Source organism: Polypterus senegalus, chromosome 1 (assembly GCF_016835505.1).
Source record: "Polypterus senegalus isolate Bchr_013 chromosome 1, ASM1683550v1, whole genome shotgun sequence".
Taxonomy (NCBI): domain Eukaryota; kingdom Metazoa; phylum Chordata; class Cladistia; order Polypteriformes; family Polypteridae; genus Polypterus; species Polypterus senegalus.
In genome coordinates this window covers 277,837,640-277,858,357 of record NC_053154.1, presented here as the reverse complement: position 1 = coordinate 277,858,357, position 20,718 = coordinate 277,837,640, and the positions used below count along the sequence as shown (strand labels likewise).

General features: G+C 39.7%; 1 protein-coding gene across 3 annotated transcripts in view; it reads left to right on the top strand.

Annotated features, from left to right (window-relative positions):
- Nucleotides 1-20,718, top strand: part of LOC120542545 (Kv channel-interacting protein 2-like) — a 718,730-nt gene that overhangs the window by 315,338 nt on the left and 382,674 nt on the right. The window contains exon 1 of one of the 3 annotated variants that reach the window (XM_039775093.1): nt 2,492-3,701. The exons of the other annotated variants lie outside the window; for them this stretch is intronic. Within the exon in view, the coding sequence (XP_039631027.1) occupies nt 3,614-3,701 (88 nt within the window). The 5' untranslated portion in view covers nt 2,492-3,613. Of the gene's footprint in view, nt 1-2,491; nt 3,702-20,718 lie in introns of those variants that run through there. 3 annotated transcript variants of the gene reach the window in all.

Sequence of the window (20,718 nt, the reverse complement as noted above, 5' to 3'; positions counted from 1 at the left end):
TACTCAGTCACATTGTACAATCAAAATCTTACTTTGCATGCTTTTCCTGCCACCATTATATGCAAATTAAACACAAGACATTGTAATTATTGTTCTAATAGGTAATAGACAAGGGAAAAAATTCCATAATTAATACAGCAGTTCAATATAAGCATATATAGTGCAAATACTATGAGTATTACATAAACATACAAGTCAGACAGTGAGACTGAAATGTAATGCACATATCATAATTCAAATGGCGAATAGATTAGGTAAATTGGCACAAAAAACTCTCATTGTGAGAAGAAGAGGTAATAGACCACAATCATTCATTCACAAGTCTAATTTGCCTGTAATTAAAACACTGTTCTGTAGTTTTGTAGTCCATGCTTTCACGCTCCTATAGCATCGTTGGAATATGAACAGAATGTGTTGAGGGTGGGTGATTGTCCTTTAAAATGCCGTGAGCCATCCTGATGACCCCTGGCATAGAAATTGGCATCCAGAGATGGAAGAGCTGTTCCTGAAATGGTGTGTGCAGTTCTGACCACAGGATGTAGGGCTTTGTGGTTCAGTGCAAAGCAGTTTTCAAACCAGAGTGTGAAGGCATTGGTAAGAATGCCCTCAGTAGTGCCCCCATAAAAGCTACCAAGGATTTTAGCTGAAATGCCATTTTTTAAAGCTTCTTAGGAAGTATCATTATGAAGTGAATATTGTTGTGGGACGTCACTAATATAAATGCAGAGAAATTTAAAGTTTTCAAAGTTCTCCATCTTTTCTTCATGGTTGTACAGTGGTGTGCACTGCTTCCATGTTTTCCACAGTCATCTCAATCAAGGACAAACTGGACAAATTTCAAATTGACGAAATTATTTATCTGCCTTAAAAATGATCTATGACCAAAAAGCAACAAAACATTGGAGCCTTGTTTAGGGTTTTGAAGGTGTGCCGTAGTCCAAAGCTAATTCATTTATAATGGAAGTTAATGGCCCCAAGGTTAATTCTGACATCTCCACACAACACATTTGATGCCAAGCTGTTTCGTAATGTTTTGAAATTTTAATGATGTATTTTATCACTTCTTATTAATTCTCTGTGGTACTGTATTAGATAAACTAATAATAATTACCTAATTATGAAAGAAAGCAAAAAAGCAACCAGAGAAAACTAGGATTTTTATTTTTATTTTCATTGCCTGTGTTAAGAAAAGACAAATTAAAAGGTTATTTCAGAAATGCTTCATTGTTCATCATAACTAAACAATTAATTATTTTGGCAGTCATGAGGTGACAATTGGCAAAATCTCCATGTCTCCATCTATTTTATGACCTGATTAATCTAATTTAGGGCCAAGGTGGAGAAGAATCTAAACCAGCAGCATTGGGAAGGAACAAACCATAGACGATATACCTCTCAGACTGAGTGCACACTTGCTGAGGTATTCAGACAAGGCAAACGGAGTAGTCCAAGCTAACACACTTCTGCTAGGGATGTGGACAAAAACACACATGGACATGGAGAGAACATGCCAACACCACACAGACAGTGACTGGGATGAGCAGCATGTGGCATTAGAATACTGTGGACTATCACAGCGTGACTCTTAGATGTTACTACAATCTGTTCTTGCAGGGTCATTGCCTGGCACAAACCAGCTAAGTGACTTGCGCTAGTGATGACACCCGCTACCCACGCGAAAAGCATTGGATTTTACCCCTTCAATCCTACATCAAGCATCCCACTTTGGAATCCAGAATGACTCTGATTCACTCCAAAACAGCATAATTACAAATGAAAGTGCTGGTTTGTGTGATGCAATTTTTAATTTTGTATTTTAATAGATATCTACATGAGACTTCCACATGAAAGTTTTGAAGACATTTGCTACCAATGCATGGTGCTACCCTAGCCAAGAGCACAATTAATTAATGAAAATATACACTGCCAGCATACACATACAAAGCTTCTCTTTGAATGTGATTTCATATAAGGACCCCAGCTTGGGCTCTCAACCCACTTTCTATCTTTTGCTGCATACACCCAGTGACATTTATTTCTGTAATCTAAATCCCATAAGTAATCACTAGCAGATTAAAAGATACAGACCTAAGGAGCAGACTTCTGATTAATTTAGAAATAAAGACCAAATAAATAAATAAATAAATAACACACCGACCAGCATCATTTTTGATAATGATAAAGCTTCCTGTGCTCAGCAGCTTTGACTCCTTGCCTTCATCTTGCTCTTCAGATAGAAATTATCAGCTGCTTCCCAACGTGTAGGAATATTTTTATCTTTTTTTGTTGTTCGTGGCGGTGCTGGATGAAGTGTTGAATTTATTTATTAATTTATTTATTGGGAGGGTGAGAGTGGAAGGGGAAGGTGGTTGCCTCTGATTGGCTGGGCGGAACCCATGGAGTCTGTGGTTGCCGGGGTGACCATAATCACCTCTAATTCACAGCATCCAGCAAAGCAGGCGAGAGAGCGAGCGAGTGAGTGAGTGAGTGAGTGATAGATAGAGGGAGGTCGGGGGGATTAAACAGAATGAAGAGAGGGAGTAAGGAGGGAAGAGTGATATTCAGCTCACCTTGACCAGATCTGCAAGGGGCTGACGGCCGGGCTCACGATACTTTTCTTCAAGGGGTTTGCAAAGCAAGACTCGATATGACTGAGGTGCTTTTGTTTTTCGTTTTCACTACTTCGAGGAGAAAAATGAACACGCGGAGACAACTTAAGAAGTAACCCTTTTTAAGAATGATGGAAACACAGCAGTTTAGGGGGACCTTGGTAAATTGATTTTTATTAAAAACACTTCAATACTGATCAACTTTTTCTTACCCTGTTTTCGACTGAAGATAAACTGTTTAAAATGCAGGACTGGAACAGGGGCAAGTGGTGGGAGTAGTAGCTGCGATCTGACCTAAAACTGCGGATCTCTGGGGAGGAAGGGCAAATGAACGAAAGACAGACACGTTGTTTAAGATTATTTCGAGTGGTTCTGGGAACGTGTTGCCCTGTTTTTTCGGCTCGTTGAGTTTCCAGCCCTCCACGAAACTCGAGGGGGCTGAACAGATCCATGAGCCCCGCCCCTAGCAGGCTGTCAGGTAATCAACGGTTTTTAAGAAACTCCGAACTCGTGGGATGTTCCATAGATGAAGCCACAATGCACTTTTAATTTTTGTCTCCGAGTGAGAAGAAAAACTGTCCTGTTTCACCTTCAGCGTATATGTTCCCCTCTCTCATCTGTTACTTCCATCACCTATTCCTTTGACTTTAAAGAGTCGGAGGGGTAAAACGCATTACACCTGTCTCCCCTGAGAACGTCAGAGATTAATCTTTAAATATTAATCCAAGGGAAGAGGCTGATTTTTTCCCCCCTTTTACCCACCCGCCTATCACACTACACGCTACAGCTTAAGAAGCACTAAAGTAATCTCGCAGTCCGCGGAGCTCAGTTCGAAACTTGAGATCCGCAAGCCGGACGCCCGGAGCTCTGCTTTCTTTTATCCCGGGCGCCCCGGTCTTTGCCATCTGTAGCTTTGTTTTCGTTTTTGGATTTTTCATTTCTTTCTTTTTTTAACTTTTACTCGTGGAGAGCTTGTCGAAACCTTATAAGAACAACCTTTCAAGATGAGTCGGTGCCAAAGACGATGTAAACGACAGCTGACCAAAGTAGCCCGTTACTTTTATCGCTTCGTCACAGGAACTCTCACCCAAGGTAAGAAAAATGTGTCCAACTAAACTCTTTGCAAAAAATGTTTCATTTCGATTATATTAGTTATTAAGTGTTACGGTCAACGTTCCTGGTTAACAAGTTGACACTGTTAACGTGCTGCTCTACATGCGATTCATGGGTTGTCTTTGCAGTTTGTTGCATTAAAACCTTACTTTCTTTTGTATTGGCCTTGAAATACACGACGACATCACAACCATTTTATTTTTATGTGTCTGTAATGATTAATTAAATTTTATACTTTATGTTAAGGTGACTTGATAAGAGTTTGATATAAATAGTCCATAAAGGCGCTATATAAATAAAACGTATTACTGAAAAAATATTGAAAGCCAGCAAGTTGGTGTGTTGTTTATTTAAGTATTATTTTTTCATGGGATGAGACTTTAAAATGCTTCAGTGATGGCCACTACTGGAAAGCCAGTGGGTGAAGTGGATTATAAATTGCCCATTTACATACCTTTCATTTTAGATAATAGCTGCAAACATTTTCACTTTTGTTTGAAAGACTTGTTTAATTCAGTGTTCTGCCTGCTTGTTAATTATTTAATTGTGTCTATTTGATTTTACTGCCATAACTCTTCTGAGATGGTTGTCACGTTATTTTTCCCCACTATTCAAATCTTAACAGGGACATAACTTAATACTAAATATATTTCTATTGATGTAAAATGATAATATCTAAAATGCATTTCATTGTGTAACCAAATGTACAAAGTAGAGTTCACCAATACCTTTTGATATCCAATGGGTAATGGTCGGCTATGTAGTAATTACTGGGTCAGTAAACTACAGTCTGAAAACGAATGCTTCTTTAATGGCACTTAATGGTTCTTTACTGGGTTGTGTGGTTCCTCATAGTTCCACATTGCTTGACAGAGCACTATTTCATTCTGAGAAGGTTCTCTGCATATGAAGTTGGCTGTTTGTCCTTTGTAAAACGTCTTAATTTGCAGAAACAAAAAACATGTGAAATATTTAAAGTATGGCAGGCCACCTATAGGAGGACACTAGCAGATTAATAAAACCTAATTGATAAAAAGCCTGTGTGATTGTATGCATTTTAAAATCATGAGCCACTGGTATTTCACAAATCTGTTACCATCTCTTCATGGTTATTTACTGTATGGCACTTGTTACAGATCTTAATAAATAAAGAGTCCTTCTTGAACCTTCACGTGGTTGGGTCTTTTGGGTACCACAAGTTGTTCCCGTATGGCAGGGCAATTCAATTACAAAATCAGTTGGGCCAGATTTTCAAACCAAGAAATTTGAGCTGAGTCAGACATTTACAACGGCCAGTAAGCAGCAGGTAATAACAAATTTTAAACCAAGACAAATGGATGTATTGAAAAACAAATAATGTTTATTTATTGTTTCCCTTTACAATTTGGTCACAACTGACACAGGCACATCAAAAAGTGCATAAAAAAAATCATTAAAAAAGCTGTAACTGAACGGAATCTGAGGTAGTAGCAATACTTTTTTCCACTTTGGAAATAAAAAAATAAATATTTTGGTCATAACTGACCTAAGCACATCTCAAATTGCTTAAAACAATTGCACACAGTATCAGCAATAACATTTGTTTCCTTTTTAAAATAAAATAAACATTTTGCTCACATATGATCCAGGTACATCAAAAAAATGCACAGTATTAGCAATAACATTTGTTTCCCTCTGTGGTGGGCTGGCGCTCTGCCCGGGGTTTGTTTCCTGCCTTGCGTCCTGTGTTGGCTGGGATTGGCTCCAGCAGACCCCCGTGACCCTGTAGTTGGGATATAACGGGTTGGATAATGGATGGATGGATTTGTTTCCCTTTTGAAATAAAATAAATATTTTGGTCATATAATAATGATTCTTTATATATACAGTACATGGAGTTTTTTTCACTACTTAAAATGCTTTGCGCCCCACGCAGGACGCGAACCCACGATCATTTTAATGCAGTTGCACCACTGCATATTTATGACCCAGGCCCATAATAACAACAACAACAACAACATTTATTTATATAGCACATTTTCATACAAACAGTAGCTCAAAGTGCTTTACATATTAAAGAATAGAAAAATGAAAGACACAATTATAAAACAAAATAAATCAACATTAATTAATATCGAATAAGAGTAAGGTTCAATGGCCAGGGGGGACAGAAAAAACAAAAAAACTCCAGACGGCTGGAAAAAAATAAAATCTGTAGGGATTCCAGACCATGAGACCGCCCAGTCCCCTCTGGGCATTCTACCTAACATAAATGAAACAGTCCTCTTTGGATTTAGGGTTCTCACGGAAGGGCTTGATGATGATGATGGTCACGTAGACTTCTGCCTTTTAATCCGTCCATCATTGTTGGAGCATCATGAAGCTTTGAGTATAGAAACCGGAAAAAGAAACAGAAAAGAGAGTAGGGGTCAGTACAGATTTTAGAGCCACCATGAATAGTTATTTTGAGGAAATTGAACATATAGGAGTATCAGGATTAAGTTAAATTTAATAATAAAGTGCAATTAACAGAATAAAAAACAGCCATGAATATTATCAAATTTATCAGTGCGCAAACCCGTAACAAGTGATAACAGTAACTAACGCACGTGAATCAAACGTCTATACAGCCCTCTGAGTGAACCCAGGTTTGTTTTAAATCCCCACATGTGTGTTGATATTGTGACGCGTCTCGCTACTGCATGGGCTGTGGGGGTGGAGTCTTGGCTCAGGGCGCCTCCCTAAAGAGAGCTGAGTGACAAGATCCGGGTGAGAAGGGAGCCAATGGTAAAAGAGCAGGAGAAGTGGCTTCTTTAACAGGTCATCACAGTATTATAGACTACTACCACCACTTGTAGACACACAGCAAAACACTGCATTGTGGGGTTGAATGTTGCTTGGCTGCACGGGGTGTTGCATTCATAAGCTGTACTACTGTAGGAATTTCTGAAGCCTCGCAAAATGTGTTTTTCTGAGCGTTTCTGGCTGGACCACGGGCTAGGCCACTCAGAGATTTCTTCCAGGCTGCATGTGGCCTGCAGGCTGCCATTTGAATAGGCCAGCACTATGAAATCACTCTGAAGAACCATTCTGACAACTTTATTTTTAAGAGTGTACAAAGACTTCCATTTAAACTTAACCTAAAATTTTAAAACCTGCTTGTTCATTTTCAGGGCAGGAGGGGAACCTTCTGTTAGCAAGGCAGGTACCAGACAGTCCAGCAGCCCATCACAGGGCTCACTCTTGCACAACCCTACCTCTACACTGGGTCATTTTGGAGTCACCAAGTAACCTGAATTGCATGATTTTGAGGACATGGGAGGAGACCAGGTGAGAACATGCTGTCTCCATGTGAATAATGTCTGTGCACAGGGTTCAAACCAAGGTTGCCAAATCCACAAAGTGGCAATACAAACCACTGTGCTAAACTGATACCACTTCAGCTAAAGTATTATCCACTTCTATACTGGTAGAGCAGGACTCTGACCTCGTGAAGTTAAATGGACGTATAGGAGTTTAGAGATATGTACTGCTGTTAGTAGAAAATTAAACCTAATTTCATAAAAGCAAAAACGTTTAATCTACAAAATTAATTTCATAAAAGCAAAAACGTTTAATCTACAAAATTAATTTCATAAAAGCAAAAATGTTTAATCTACGACATTTTTTTTTTTTACCAACAAAACACAAGTTTTATTAAAAACTAAAAGAAATGTTCTCATTTCACCATTCATCTGTGGCAGTATTAGAAATGGCTGATTAAGTAAATGCTGGCAATCTGCTGCCTCACAGCTTCAGGACCAGGGTTCAAGTTCTAGTGCTGTGTCTGTCCTTGTGGAGAAAGCGCATTCGCTCTGAGTTTGGGTGGATTTTTTTTGGGGTATTCTAACTTCCACCTGTATCCCAAAGACCTGTAGATCAAACTGATTTGTATTTCTAAATTGGCCTGGCATGAATGATGGAGTATCTGTGTGCTGGAGTGTGCCCTGTAATGAACAGACATCCCATCCAGGATGGGCTTTTGCCTTGCAGCTGATACTGTTGGGATCGACTCAGATTTGTCACAATTCAGGTTTAGAAAATTTGTGAATAATGAGCAGTCAGCCTAAACTTGGCATTTGAATTGTGGGTTTTCTTTCTTTATTATAACAATTTTGTATTATCAGTATCAAACAATAAAGTTACACACTCCACAACAACGGTGGAAACTGAATGTAATGTAATGCTATAGAACAGCAGTGCTCACCTTAGCACCCCCATTAGATTAACAGGGAGAACGTTTCAGTATGACAACTTACAAAACTCATGATGTATACCATATATTTACGCAGACTCTAGTCATGTTATTTTCTAACCCACTTAATTCAGACCAGGGTCATGGGGTGGGAGGCTGGAGCCTGTCCAAGCTATCATAGACTACATGCCAGGAGCAAACCATGGAAATGGCACCAGCCCATCGCAGGGTGACACTCAAGCCATTCTTGTGTCATTTGTCATAAATCGGGCAGCTTGACACAACAGGGCAGGGCCATGAAAAGTGTGAACCATGCAGTGCCCATGAGTGACAGACTAAAGAGTTCCTGAAAAGTTGTGCAATCAAAAGGATCATCTACATTAAAGTGGCCTGTACATTCGTAATTCCTCATTCTGTGTATTTTAATGTACATTTCATAAGGAAGAAACAAAGAATTACACTATGAATTGGAAAACTAGAATGCTACTTTTACCACACTTAGCTAATTTGTTTGGATTTAACTCTCCTGAAGAGCTGTTCTATCAGTAATGAAGAATCTTTACTGGCAGGGTATGCTTTGTTCTCTGTGATCTTGATGGACAATACAGGTCCACAAATATGTGGATGCAGATGTGCTGGTCCATGATAGTTGACTTGACTCAGTCCTTTGTCTTCTGGTTGAAAAGGTGAACTTGAGTGTTGTCTTTGTTTGGTACCATGGAGAAACTGAACAGAGTATGTGTTTGAAATCTACTTGGTAACTTTAGGGAATACAAAATAAAAAAATAAAATAAAATAAGAAGATTTATAGGCACAGTAGTTGAAAAGAGGCTGACTTTGGAGGCTGTATTAACGGGAATTGTAGCACCATACCAGTGAGTCAATATGCCCATGGAAATGACATTATTTATCTTTGTTTGGGAATGCATTTTCCCTCATTCAAATACATTTCTAAATCTAATGTCATTCCTGCCCTGAGCTGAACTTGTAATGAAATTGTTTTTCCATAATGTATGAAATATCCATCAAGTGATTTTCAGTAAATTGCTTTGTCCTAAATAGTGTCATGGAAACTGCGTAAGGCATAATGCATTAACCAAATGTAAATGGGATGTCACCCCAGTGCCTGACACTTTCAACTTCTCGCACCCAAGGCCAGTTTAATCACATATCTCCCTTCAGGATCAGATAGAACAATCTCATTTGTAGTAGCAGATGTAGTATGTATAAGTATTCCCACACCTCTAGTTTTCTTTGTAAAGCTGGAACGGAACATTTTGCCAGTCCAGTCTTTGTGCAGCCAAAACTGATCCTAGATAGATAGATAGATACTTACTTAGTAAGTGGGTCTCCTGTAAAAATACTATTTTAGCATTTAGATCTGTTAGGTGGAAGAAAGTATCTTCCACCTAACAGATCTAAATGCTAAAATAGTATTTTTACAGGAGACCCACTTACTAAGCAAGTATCTATCTAAGGCCAGTTCAGAGTTAACAGTCAACATAAACTGTTGGAAGAAAATAAGCCAACCTGAACACTGAAACTGTGCCAGGCCTGGTATTTAAATTCGGGTCCCAAGAGCTGTGTGGTACTAGTGCCAACCACTGCACGACACGTCTGTCCACATTTGTTTGACTTTAGTTCATCTATCCCTGCATTTTATTTTTTAACGAACTGTTTCTACTATACATATACTGATTCTGTTGTACCATCTGTCCAATCTTCTGAACCTTCAACTCATTTCTTCGATCTTAATTAAGTCTGAATGTTGGACACCTCTTCTTAGCACTTGTTCATTTCTCATTGATTTATTACAAATTTGAGTCACCATGGAAAGCACCGTGCATTGTTATATATGCATTGTGAAACATGCTATTTATAAATATTGATTGATTTCATAATTAGAAGAGCACTGTGTTGAAATGGTTAGTGCTGCTGCATCATGGGTCTATTGTCCTGAGTTTTAATCGGTTATTTTTTTGTGTCAATTCTGTGTGCTCTTCCCATGTTACTGGTGGGATATCTCCAAGTATTTCTGTTTTCCTTCCACATCTCTAAAGACCCATTGTTTAGGTGAATTGGCTGTTACAAATTGGACAAAGATAGGTGCGCCCATGATTGGGTCTTGTGATACACTGGCACTCTGACCAGGAATGTTTCCTACCAGGATAAAACCTGGCAACTGTAACCCTAAAATGGATTAGCAGATATACAAATATTATGATACGATTGATTCATCATTCTATTGCACTTGCTTCATTAGTTTGCTTGTTTTCATTTTGGTTGCAATTTATATTATAGGGTCATTATTTTCATATGTACTGAGTACAGTGAAGTTCTTACTTGCATGTGTTCATCATCATGCCATACGTCTTCACTCTCATGATTAGCAAATGTGACAGCCTTAACTTTAAATTTCTGACTTCCTTACCCAAATCTCACAACACATGGGTCAGCACCAAAGCAGGTGAAACCATGCAAGGCTTCAAAATGTCTAAAGAAATAGAAATACTGTATATTAGCTGGGAGTATAAACTTATTATTTCCATTCATAAATACACCACCATTAAGACAAATTAAGCATTTGCTCAGAGCACATATCATGGGAGAGGGGGGGCTGGAGACCCAGCCGCACAGGTTTTCTACTGAACATTCATTTGGCGCACTAATAAGCTTGGCCTAGGGCGCAAAATAACTTGGCACTAGCACTGAATACACCTCATATATTCTTGTTGCAAAAATACGTTATCAATATGATTTACACGATCAGGACATGAAGGTAAACACAAGACAAAATATCTTCCTAAATCACTGCTTTAGAAAGAAGCTTGTTACAGTTGATACACTGGAAATGAAGGGAATGGCTGATTCAATATTAATAATAATAAAATAATAAGAATTCTTTACATTTATTTAGTGCTTTAAATAGAGAGCTAGGGAGCCAATTCAACCACCACCAATGTGCTGCATGTGATGGCAGCCATTTTGTGTGAGCATACTCACCGCATATTAACTATTATATGCTGAAGGGGTGAGAGAGAGAAACAATTAGAGACTCTGGGTGTGGGTATGGAGGATTAGGACACCAGCATGGCTAGGCCATGGAAGGCAACTTAACCAGGTCATCAGGATACACCCTACACTTTTCAAAGGATGCCCAGGGATTTTTAATAAGGATAGAGTTGTCAGGACATCATTTTTACAGCACCATTTTTACAGCATTTTGTCCTATCCCACCTACAGACTACAAGGCAAGTGCCCACTGTTGGCCCCTCCAACACCTCTTTTATCAGTCACCCAAGCTTTTCCTAGATGATCTCTCGTCCAAGTACTGGTCAGGCCCAAACATGCTTAACATAGGATGGATGACCTGTTCTGAAGTGCATGTTGTATGGCTGCTGGCTTAAATAAATATGATTTGCTCCTCAGTTCTCACTCATCTGTTTAAAATAATATAATGAAATAACAAAGCCCCGTGACTGGTGTTAAAGTTATCAAAATACCCCTAATTGGAATTCCATTCTGATTAAGGGATTGTGTGGAATAATAACAGAGCCCTATCACAGCTTATTCATTTCTGGTCTTCATCAGCATCTTTTATATTTAGCAAGGTCGGTAAACCACCAGAATCCCAACAGATTCGGGAGCTAAATATCCAGCATGCTATGCATTCACAACATGGTGTATCTTTATGTCCAAAAGAGATTTCCTAATAGCCTTTTATTTTAGTTTTAGCATCTTCTAACACCACTTGATGTCCTTGCGTTTCTAAGAAGTCACTAATTCCAGTCATTTCAACCTTCTGTGGCCTTTAGTTCCTACTGTGACCCCCACTGTACCCCAGACTTTGGTTTCAATCAAGCATTATTTTGTTCCAAAACTCCACAGATCGGATTGTCGTTTAATGTACGCGTTAAATTTGTACCGCTGCCTAAACCCCGTGCCTCCCACCACTACCAATATTTATTACTCTCCTTTATGTTTGCCGTGCCCTTTTTAAACAGAGCATTGAGCGAGTTGACAATCTTCAGCCACAAATAGATCTTTCCTGTTAATTTATGTATGAGATGGAAATAAAGTGTGTAAATCAATACCACAGGTAGATGTGAGACACCTTGAAGGGGAACAAACCGCACGCGTTGTTCTAAACGTTTTTGACAGCGGCGGCAAGCAAATATGATTATATATATATATATATATATATATATATATATATATATATATATATATATATATATATATATATATAATGTGTGTGTGTGTAAAGAGATAACGCCATTGTATGCTCACAGTATCTAGAGATTTGTCCCAGTAGCTTTAAGTGCGGAGTTAGCCAGCGTCTTGCAAGCCCGTTGCTGCTTATTCTTATTTTACTAACTGATTTCTCACCAGTACCCCGCGATCGCCTGCAGCCCAGCGGGTTTATTCCTGCCTTGCGCCCTGTGCTTGGTGGGATTGGCTTCAGACCCCGCCCCCTCCTCATTCTGGGTTATGCGGTTTATTATAAATCACATTTCCCGCTGGATTACCGTTGCTGCCTCCCCTCTCAGGTTTTACGAACAAATCGCTGTCACTACTAAGGTTTGGCTTTTCTCAGGATACTTGGCCCAATAAATGGCTGGGGATTATTAAGTGACCTGGCGTGGCTGAATCCCCCAAAGGAGCAAAGGGGGGTCCCGCTCTTTGCGCCTGATGATTTCACCAAGGAAAAATAATGAATGACAGTCGGCTGTTATCCAATACGTTTTGTGGTGGATTGATACACTGGTCAGGGGGCAAAAAATGATGTTAACACGGAAAACGGCAACTTCATATTGTTAGTTTTCTCGCTGCCAACACTTCCTCCGCTAACTTTCACCGCTGGTGGAACCCCATTTCATAAAGCTGCCAGACTGATACTTTAACACCTCCATGATAGCAGAAGGAGAGCAATTCAATTATAGATGCGCTGAATAAGAATCTCCATACATTATAGCAATCCCAGCCGTCGTTTCGTTTATTGTCTTAGCTCGCCGCGCGTGTATTTCAGCAGGATTTTTAATGAGGCATTTTTATTATTTTTTTTTTCTAGCTTAGATGATAAACTTTTTTTTTGCCTTTGTCAGTGTTTAACCACAGGAAGCAGATTTTGTGTGCACAGTGCAATTAAAACTATTAAATAAATTAGACAAATAACCCACCCCGAGGAGAATGCTGGCTCTATTAGTTAATGCAAAGTTAATTTTTTTTCATGCCACTGTCAAACAGGATAAAAAATATATTTAATGGATAATTAATTCCCTTATGAGTTCCAAGTCCCGGATTTGGTTTCCTTAGGGAATTCTTAATTAACTCCACTTGTGTCCTGGAGAACTCCCAAAGGGGTCTGAGCAGTGCGCCGTCTAGACGTGACGCAGAGCAGGTAGGTGCCTGATTAATTCTCACTTTCTGCCATTCCGTTGCCCACCTCTGTGATTTGCTGAAGTATTCTTGAGCCCTTAAATATTAGTCTAAAGAGGAACCCGTCCATTTTCTAAGCCTCTGGGTCCAAGTAACCCTCGCTGCGGGACGCGAAAGGCAGGAAACAATCCTGAACATTTCACGTACACACACTCGTCTTGTTGGCAAATACTCGTTTACAAGCACTCCTGGAAGAAATATTGAACGGCTTTATCTGCTTTTCTGCTTCTGGCAACGTTACTTGCATGAGTGTGGCGCTCCGAACACACTGTCAGCATTACTACACTCCCCAGACATTTTGGAGTGTTTCTTAGTTTTAAATAATTCATGGCTTACCGCTCGCTGTTCGGTGTCCTGCTGCAGAAACCTTCAGTTTCTTGGCCTAGAAGGAAATTAAATTCCAAAAAGTATCATGTAAGGTTTATCTTTTTTTTTTTTTTAACAAATTTATCCGTCCACCTCTTTTCTGAATCTTTTCCCATTAAAAATTCTGTAGCACAGGGCGATCTCAACAGCATCATAAGCTCCCAGGCAAAGTAGTACACAGGGACACCTTTTTGATAGCAAAACAGAAACATACATGGACATCAGAAACATCCTGTGCTCCTGGGCCCCCGGCCAGTGCCTATTGTACCCATAACCCATCTATGAGGTTGCAGCATTGACCTCTGTGCCACTAAACTACCCTCCACTCTTACAGATATTGTCTCTAAAATGGCACTTAACTGATTTGTGCAGTTCCTCAAAGAACGTTTGATGGACTGTTAACCATTTCATTCTTGAATGACCTCTTTGCATGTGGAATTGGTTCTTTGGGCTTTGAAAACATTCCTCTGGACAAAACAGGAATCTTTAAGGTATAGTTGAATGAAGCAGGCTACTAACAGATCAAGAAAATCCTAGCTTAGCTTTAGTTACTTAATTCAGTAAGAATCCTTTTAAAAACGAGGAATCCTTTTAAATTTCACAAATTTATCATCTGTTCGTGGTTATATTTATGGAACATATAATGGATCGGAATAAATAAAAGTATTTTCTTGAACCTTCTTGGTGTGGCTCTTGTGACATTGCTTTGAAGAACTGCTTTGGTGCAATTATTTTTAAAAGTGTACAGTGTACACTGTACACTTTCATTCTCATATTTAATAATGACTACATAATAATAATAATCAAGAAAAAAGTGACGTTTGTAATTCTTATGTCACTTACCCTGTGGCCACCAGAGGGCACACAAGCTCCCCAAACCCAACACAGACAGACACCAGGCTCAAGTCTCTGCAACACACACGTTTCATTTTCAAGGGGGGAAACGCTTTCACTCACTTCCCACCTACAAAGCACAGTCAAATAAGCACAGCACTGTTCTTCTTTTCTCCTTTTGTCTTTCTGCCTCCACTCCTCCTCTGGCAAGCTTCGTCCTTCTTCCTCCTGACTCTGGCTCTTCGAGCAGTGGCAGTTAGCTCCTTTTATTTGATTCTTGGAAGTACTTCCAGTGTCCTGAAGGCTTGACCCGGCAGCACCCAACAGGTCAGAGTCACCAAATTCTAATTCCCTTGAAGCCCTGTGGAAAACCATGGTGCTGCTGCAACCCTGCTGAACTGCCATCTAGCACTCCGTGGGGAGATAATGCCCTGCTCCTGCTCTCCCCCCCTGGTCCTTCCAATATGGAGGCATCCTGGCTGGAGAAGGTTCATGGCCATCCCTCACACCCTCATCCATCCCTTCTTTTTCTGACTCTCTTATCTTGGTCATGGTCACAGAAGAACATTTCCCTTAATTTCAACAAAATGATTCCATATGCAGTCAGTAATATTATAACAACATTCTCCAGTCTGTTCATTCCATTTGGCTAATAGGGTATCGGAGACTGTCCTCAGCAGCACTGGACACAAGGCCGGATTTGTGCTAGTGTCCCCAAGCCAGCCTCTCCTCACAGGTCAGTGTGAATGTTGATGAATCCGTGTACACCCACAAATATAGGAGAAGAAGTTGCAAACTCCACAAAGATTGTGGCCAAGCATAGTGTCAGACTCAGGAAGTAGTGGCTGTTAATGGCTCAGTAATCAGTGCTGCTTCCTGAGTTGCCTCATTTTGAGTTTAATACAATAATGGTAAAGATCGAGAAAAAAAAAAGTTAAATTATAAGTAGCACAGTAGAACAATCTAGACGAGAACAAGTCATTCAGCACAACAAGCTTGTCAGTCTTGTCCACTTCATTCTTCTTAAATAACATCAAGTCAAGTTTTAAAAGTCCCTAAAGTCCTACTGTCTACCATGCTACTTGATAGCTTATTCCAAGTGTCTATGGTACTCTGTGTAAGGAAAAAGTCTCTAATGTTTGTATGAAATTTTCCCTTAACAGGTTTCCACCTATGTCCTCATGTTTTTGCTGAACTTGTCTTAATCCACTGTACTGATCTTCTTATATAATACGCTACCGTGGCTGTTCATTTGTCTGTTCAGGATTGTAAATCACCTGTAGCTCGCAAACCGTTTGAACTATTGACCTGAAATTTGATACACATATACTACGTGACATCTACTGTCTGCTTTCGGGGAGATGATTTTTATTATTGATTTTATTTTTATTTTTCTTTATTGTAGAATCAACTCTCGGCAGCGGTCAGCAGGGTGGCTGTGTGGCGCATGCGTATGGGCATCGTTATTATCCCTACCAGCTTTGCTGTCACTTCCCCTACCTCTTCATATCTTAAATCATTCTTGAGGCAGATTGAAGACTTAAGTGCCATCTTAAGTGAAAAATTAAGGAAAATGTACTAAGTAATAGCAACACAAAAATTGACTTAATCAGTTTTAACGCGAAAAGATGCCAACAAACGAAGAGAAGAAGCGGGCCGCTAGAATGGAGAAAAGAGGAGCTGCTCACGAAGCAGCAAGCGCATCAACCTCTGAGCAAACGAATGCTAAACATACAGAGAAAGAGAATGAAAACTAGAAGTGAAGTGTATTCACTGCACATTATTGTGCAGTATGCCGTTACTGGTTCCCTTCATGATTTTGAATACTTCAACCATGTCTCCTCTTAATCTTCATCAGCTTAAACTGAAAAGGCTCAGCTCTTTTAATCTTTACTCATAAATCATCCCCTCTGTCCCTGGAATCAGCCCAATCACTCTTCTCTGGACCTGTTGTGCCCTTTTTTGTATCCTGGAGACCAAAACTGCACACAGTATTCCAGATGAGGCCTCACCAGTGCATTATAAAGCTTGAGCATAACCTCCTTGGACTTGTACTCCACACATCGTGCTATATAACCTGACATTCTGTTAGTCTTGTTAATGGCTTCTCAGCACTGTCTGGGAGTTGATGGCTTAGAGTCCACTATGACTCCTAAATCCTTCTCATAAGGTGTACTTTCGATTTTCAGACCTCCCATTGTCTCCCAGTTCTTATGTTCATTCCCTTTGTACATCTATTTGCAGACAGACATAATATTTTCAATTCTGCTTAATCCAGTTAGGAGTTGTGGGGGCCAGGAGCCTATCAGCATACAGTGCAGTATTTCTGTCTTAGCAGGCAGGATAGCTGAATGGTGCAACATTTGACAAATTGTACCTGGGTTCACATATGTGTTCTCCAAGACTGCCTGGACTTGATAAGCTCTGGCTTTCCCTTGCATGAGCAACAAATGTGAGGGCGTTAATGTGGTCATTTAGGGAAGCTTCTGCTGGGATCATCTCTGGCTCCATCATGACCCTACAATGGATAATTATTATTAAAAAACTGATTATTGTGTGCTCATGTTCAAATAGGCATGCAAACTTACATTTATTAAACCCACTAAACACAAGTAAGTGCTGCAGTGGACAGAGGCCACCATAACAGCATCAGGTGCAGGAAAAAAAACATCTCAGGACGGGCAGCTAGTCAACAGCCAAAGATGCACATCCACACACTCTCACTTGTTTATAATGTTTGTGTTTAGGGCTGTGGTTAACCTAATGAATCAAATATAATATGAAATGCATACACCAAATACTGGCAGGCAGTGTGGCATAGTGGTTAAGAATTTGGACTTGAAATCCAAAGCCCTGCTACTGACACTGTGTGACCAAAAGCAAGTCACTTCATCAGCCTGTGCTTTTCACAAACTAATGAAATGTAACCAGTTGTATCTCAAATGGTGTGAGTTGCCTTGGATAAAGATGTGACATAAATAAGTAAATAAAAATAATGAATGCTCTGATTTTTAGCAGATTTAAAAAAAGAGTTGCCTGTGTTGGAAATCTGTGTTTCTAGGAGAGGCTCCAGCTGCCTGCATCTTTAAATTGGATGAAGCAGGTTTGAGGTTTTTGTACTGATATGAAATGCATACCGTAATACAGGATAATGTTCACCAAACTGGCATCTTATGCAAGGTTGGCTCCTATCTTGTGCCCCTGGGAGAAGCACTGCCCTCCTATCGCCCTAAACTAAATAAGATGGTTACAAAATGAAGGAATGTGTAAAGTTTTCTTTGTGACCTTGGGATTTGATAGGCACTCGACTTGGCAATCAAGATCTCTTTTCACCGGATACATTTCACTATAAAGAAAGATAGCGTCAGAGGGTGGTGGATGTTATAAAAGAGCCTGAAAGCCTGCTTTGTCCTGCCTGCTCTGCCTCATTGTGCAGGATTTAGACCTTTAAACACCTTTTGTGTGCTGGTTGACATTTTTCAATGGGATGTACTGTCATGTACAAAAGCCTTTAACCAAGTCTGCATCTTGTGATCAGCTTGGTGGTTATTTCAAAACAGGAGCAATTTTGAAATAATGTGCTTTTACTTGTGGGTGTTGGAAAGCTGGGCAAGAAAAGGGAATTTGACAAATGCCTGCTTAATAAGGAGGCCTTATATCTAAACAAATTATTGTAATGTGATTTAAGTGTGGGTTTGCATTTTAAAAGATAATGGGAAAATAAAAATTGTTTTTTTTTTCTCATTGGCACAATAAAACAGACACTTAAAACGGAGAAAAATAATATTATGCCCCTTGAGCATACACAGAGACTTCTAAACAATATGGCTTCAACTCTTATTATTTACAGTAAATAAGAATCTAGATTCTTTTTCAGGCCCCTCTCTTGAAGTGCTGCTTTCTTTATCATTCATTATGTATGCTTCCCATGCGTTTATTCAAGGGAACCTACAAGTTCCCAGCACATTAAAACTGTTTCAAGATATTTTTCATAGTGGTAGCACAGGCAGGTTTAGTGACTTGCTCAGGGTCACACTGTGAGCCCCAGGCAGGAGCTGAGCAAGCAGCTTTGAAGGTGAATAGTCCAAGGCCTTCACCGATTCAATTCTGTTTATTTTCGTATAGCGCTCTTCACTGAGTGCAGGCGCAGAGTGCTGTGACAATTTCTCAGGGAAAATGAAAATGTAGATTTTACAAATTGCTACATACAGAATTAGTACACATGAAAACACAAATTTGTTAAAATATACAGAAAATTAAGTAGAAACTGATGTGGTGTATGGCTGGCCATTTATCCCGGCCAATACCCCCAAGCCGCCAGGTGGAGCCCTCCCTGCAGTATGGAGGTTCCCCGAAGACCAGCAGGGCATCATGGACAATGCAGTTTTTATACGCAGCCCTGCTGGATGCCGTGGGGGCCACTAGGAGACGCTGCAGGGAGGAACAACGGATATTTTCCCTATGCCTTGGAAGCGCACATGGACAAGGGGAATGACATGCTTCCGGGGTGAAGAAAAGGACTTTTTACCTGACCCGGAAGTGATACAAGATCACATGGACTGGGGATTGGGAACACTTCCGGGTCAGGGAACATAAAAGGACTATGAGAGCTCCCAGATGGCGAGCTGAGCTGGGTGGAAGGGTGGCAACGCGTCTGGGAGTCGGAGGATTGTATTATTGTGATTATTTGTGATTTGTATGAGTATTGTGGAGGAGAAGGTGCTTTGTGCACTGTGGCAATTGAATAAAGTCAAGTATTGGACTTTTACCTGGTGTCTGGAGTTGTGGACAAGGGTTCAAGGGAGCAATAGTGCCCCCTATCTGTCACACTGATTAACATTAATGGAAACCAGCAATATCTTCTCCAATACACCATTTTGCCTTTTTGTCCCCCACTTAGATGCAACGAGGGGAATACTAACCACATGGCAATCATGTGAGGACGGGACCACAGCTCAGATCAGGCACTTTATAGTTGTTTTAGATTTTGAAACATTTTGGATATACTGTGTATGTGTATATATATATATATATATATATATATATTAATTATTAGGGGGGTCACCCCTGCTCGCTTCGCTCACCAAACACCCCCGGCCTGTGGTATACGACAGGCACTTCGCGTCTCTGCTGCTTGCGTAGTGAAGAGGGGCGCTGAATGCACCCCAAGGAAACGCGGTTGCTCCTCTGAAACCCCCTCTTAAACGGTGATACAATGGGAAACAAATGCAGTTTTTTTTTTTTTTAACTCCTCTTTGCTCGATCAGCTGCTGGATTGCTGCTGCTGCTGTGCCGTGTGATCTGTATCTCGTGTGGCGCTTCAAACATTTAAAAACCTGTACAGCAGCTGTCCTACTCTTTGTCTTTTATTTCTAGCCCCGGGAGTGGTTAAATCTTTTGGCACAAAGTCTTGTCTCGCGGGACATGAGTTCTTGATATGTTTTAGTTTATAATTTAAAAATGGAATAAGAATATGAAAATCTAACAAAATCACATTAAAATTCGATAACTTCTGAAACGAATGATACCAAACATATATATGTAGGTTTTAAAATAAGCCCTATTTAAAGCATGACATAAAAAGTCACGTAAAATTGTTGCACAAAATTAGGATTTTATATATATATATATATATATATATATATATATATATATATATATAGAGAATAGATGTGTGTGTGTGTGTATATAATATATATATACAGAGTATATATATATATATATATATATATATATATATACAGAGTATATATATATATATATATATATATATATATATATATATATATATATATATATATAGCCTTTGTACCATTCTTCTGTCTGCCCCTATTTTTATTTATCTGTTCTCGTGGTTTTGGCCTCTGCTCTGACGTGACTGCTTTTCCTAGGTTGGTCCACACAGTCCACCAAGTCAAAGCATCTTCTTTGAGAAGACACGGGTTTGGAGGTGGAAGGATTCAGGTTTGCGTCGCCTTAACTGGCAAGCAGCAGGTTGTAAAAGTGCAGGCAGTCAATGCAAGTCAGCACAGAAGTTTAGATCTCAGGCCAGTATTAATATCATAAAAATACAGAAATAATATTGCTGTTCTAGTCACACCAGGAGCCATAATAAGGCTGATGGCCTGGTACCAAGTAATTTTT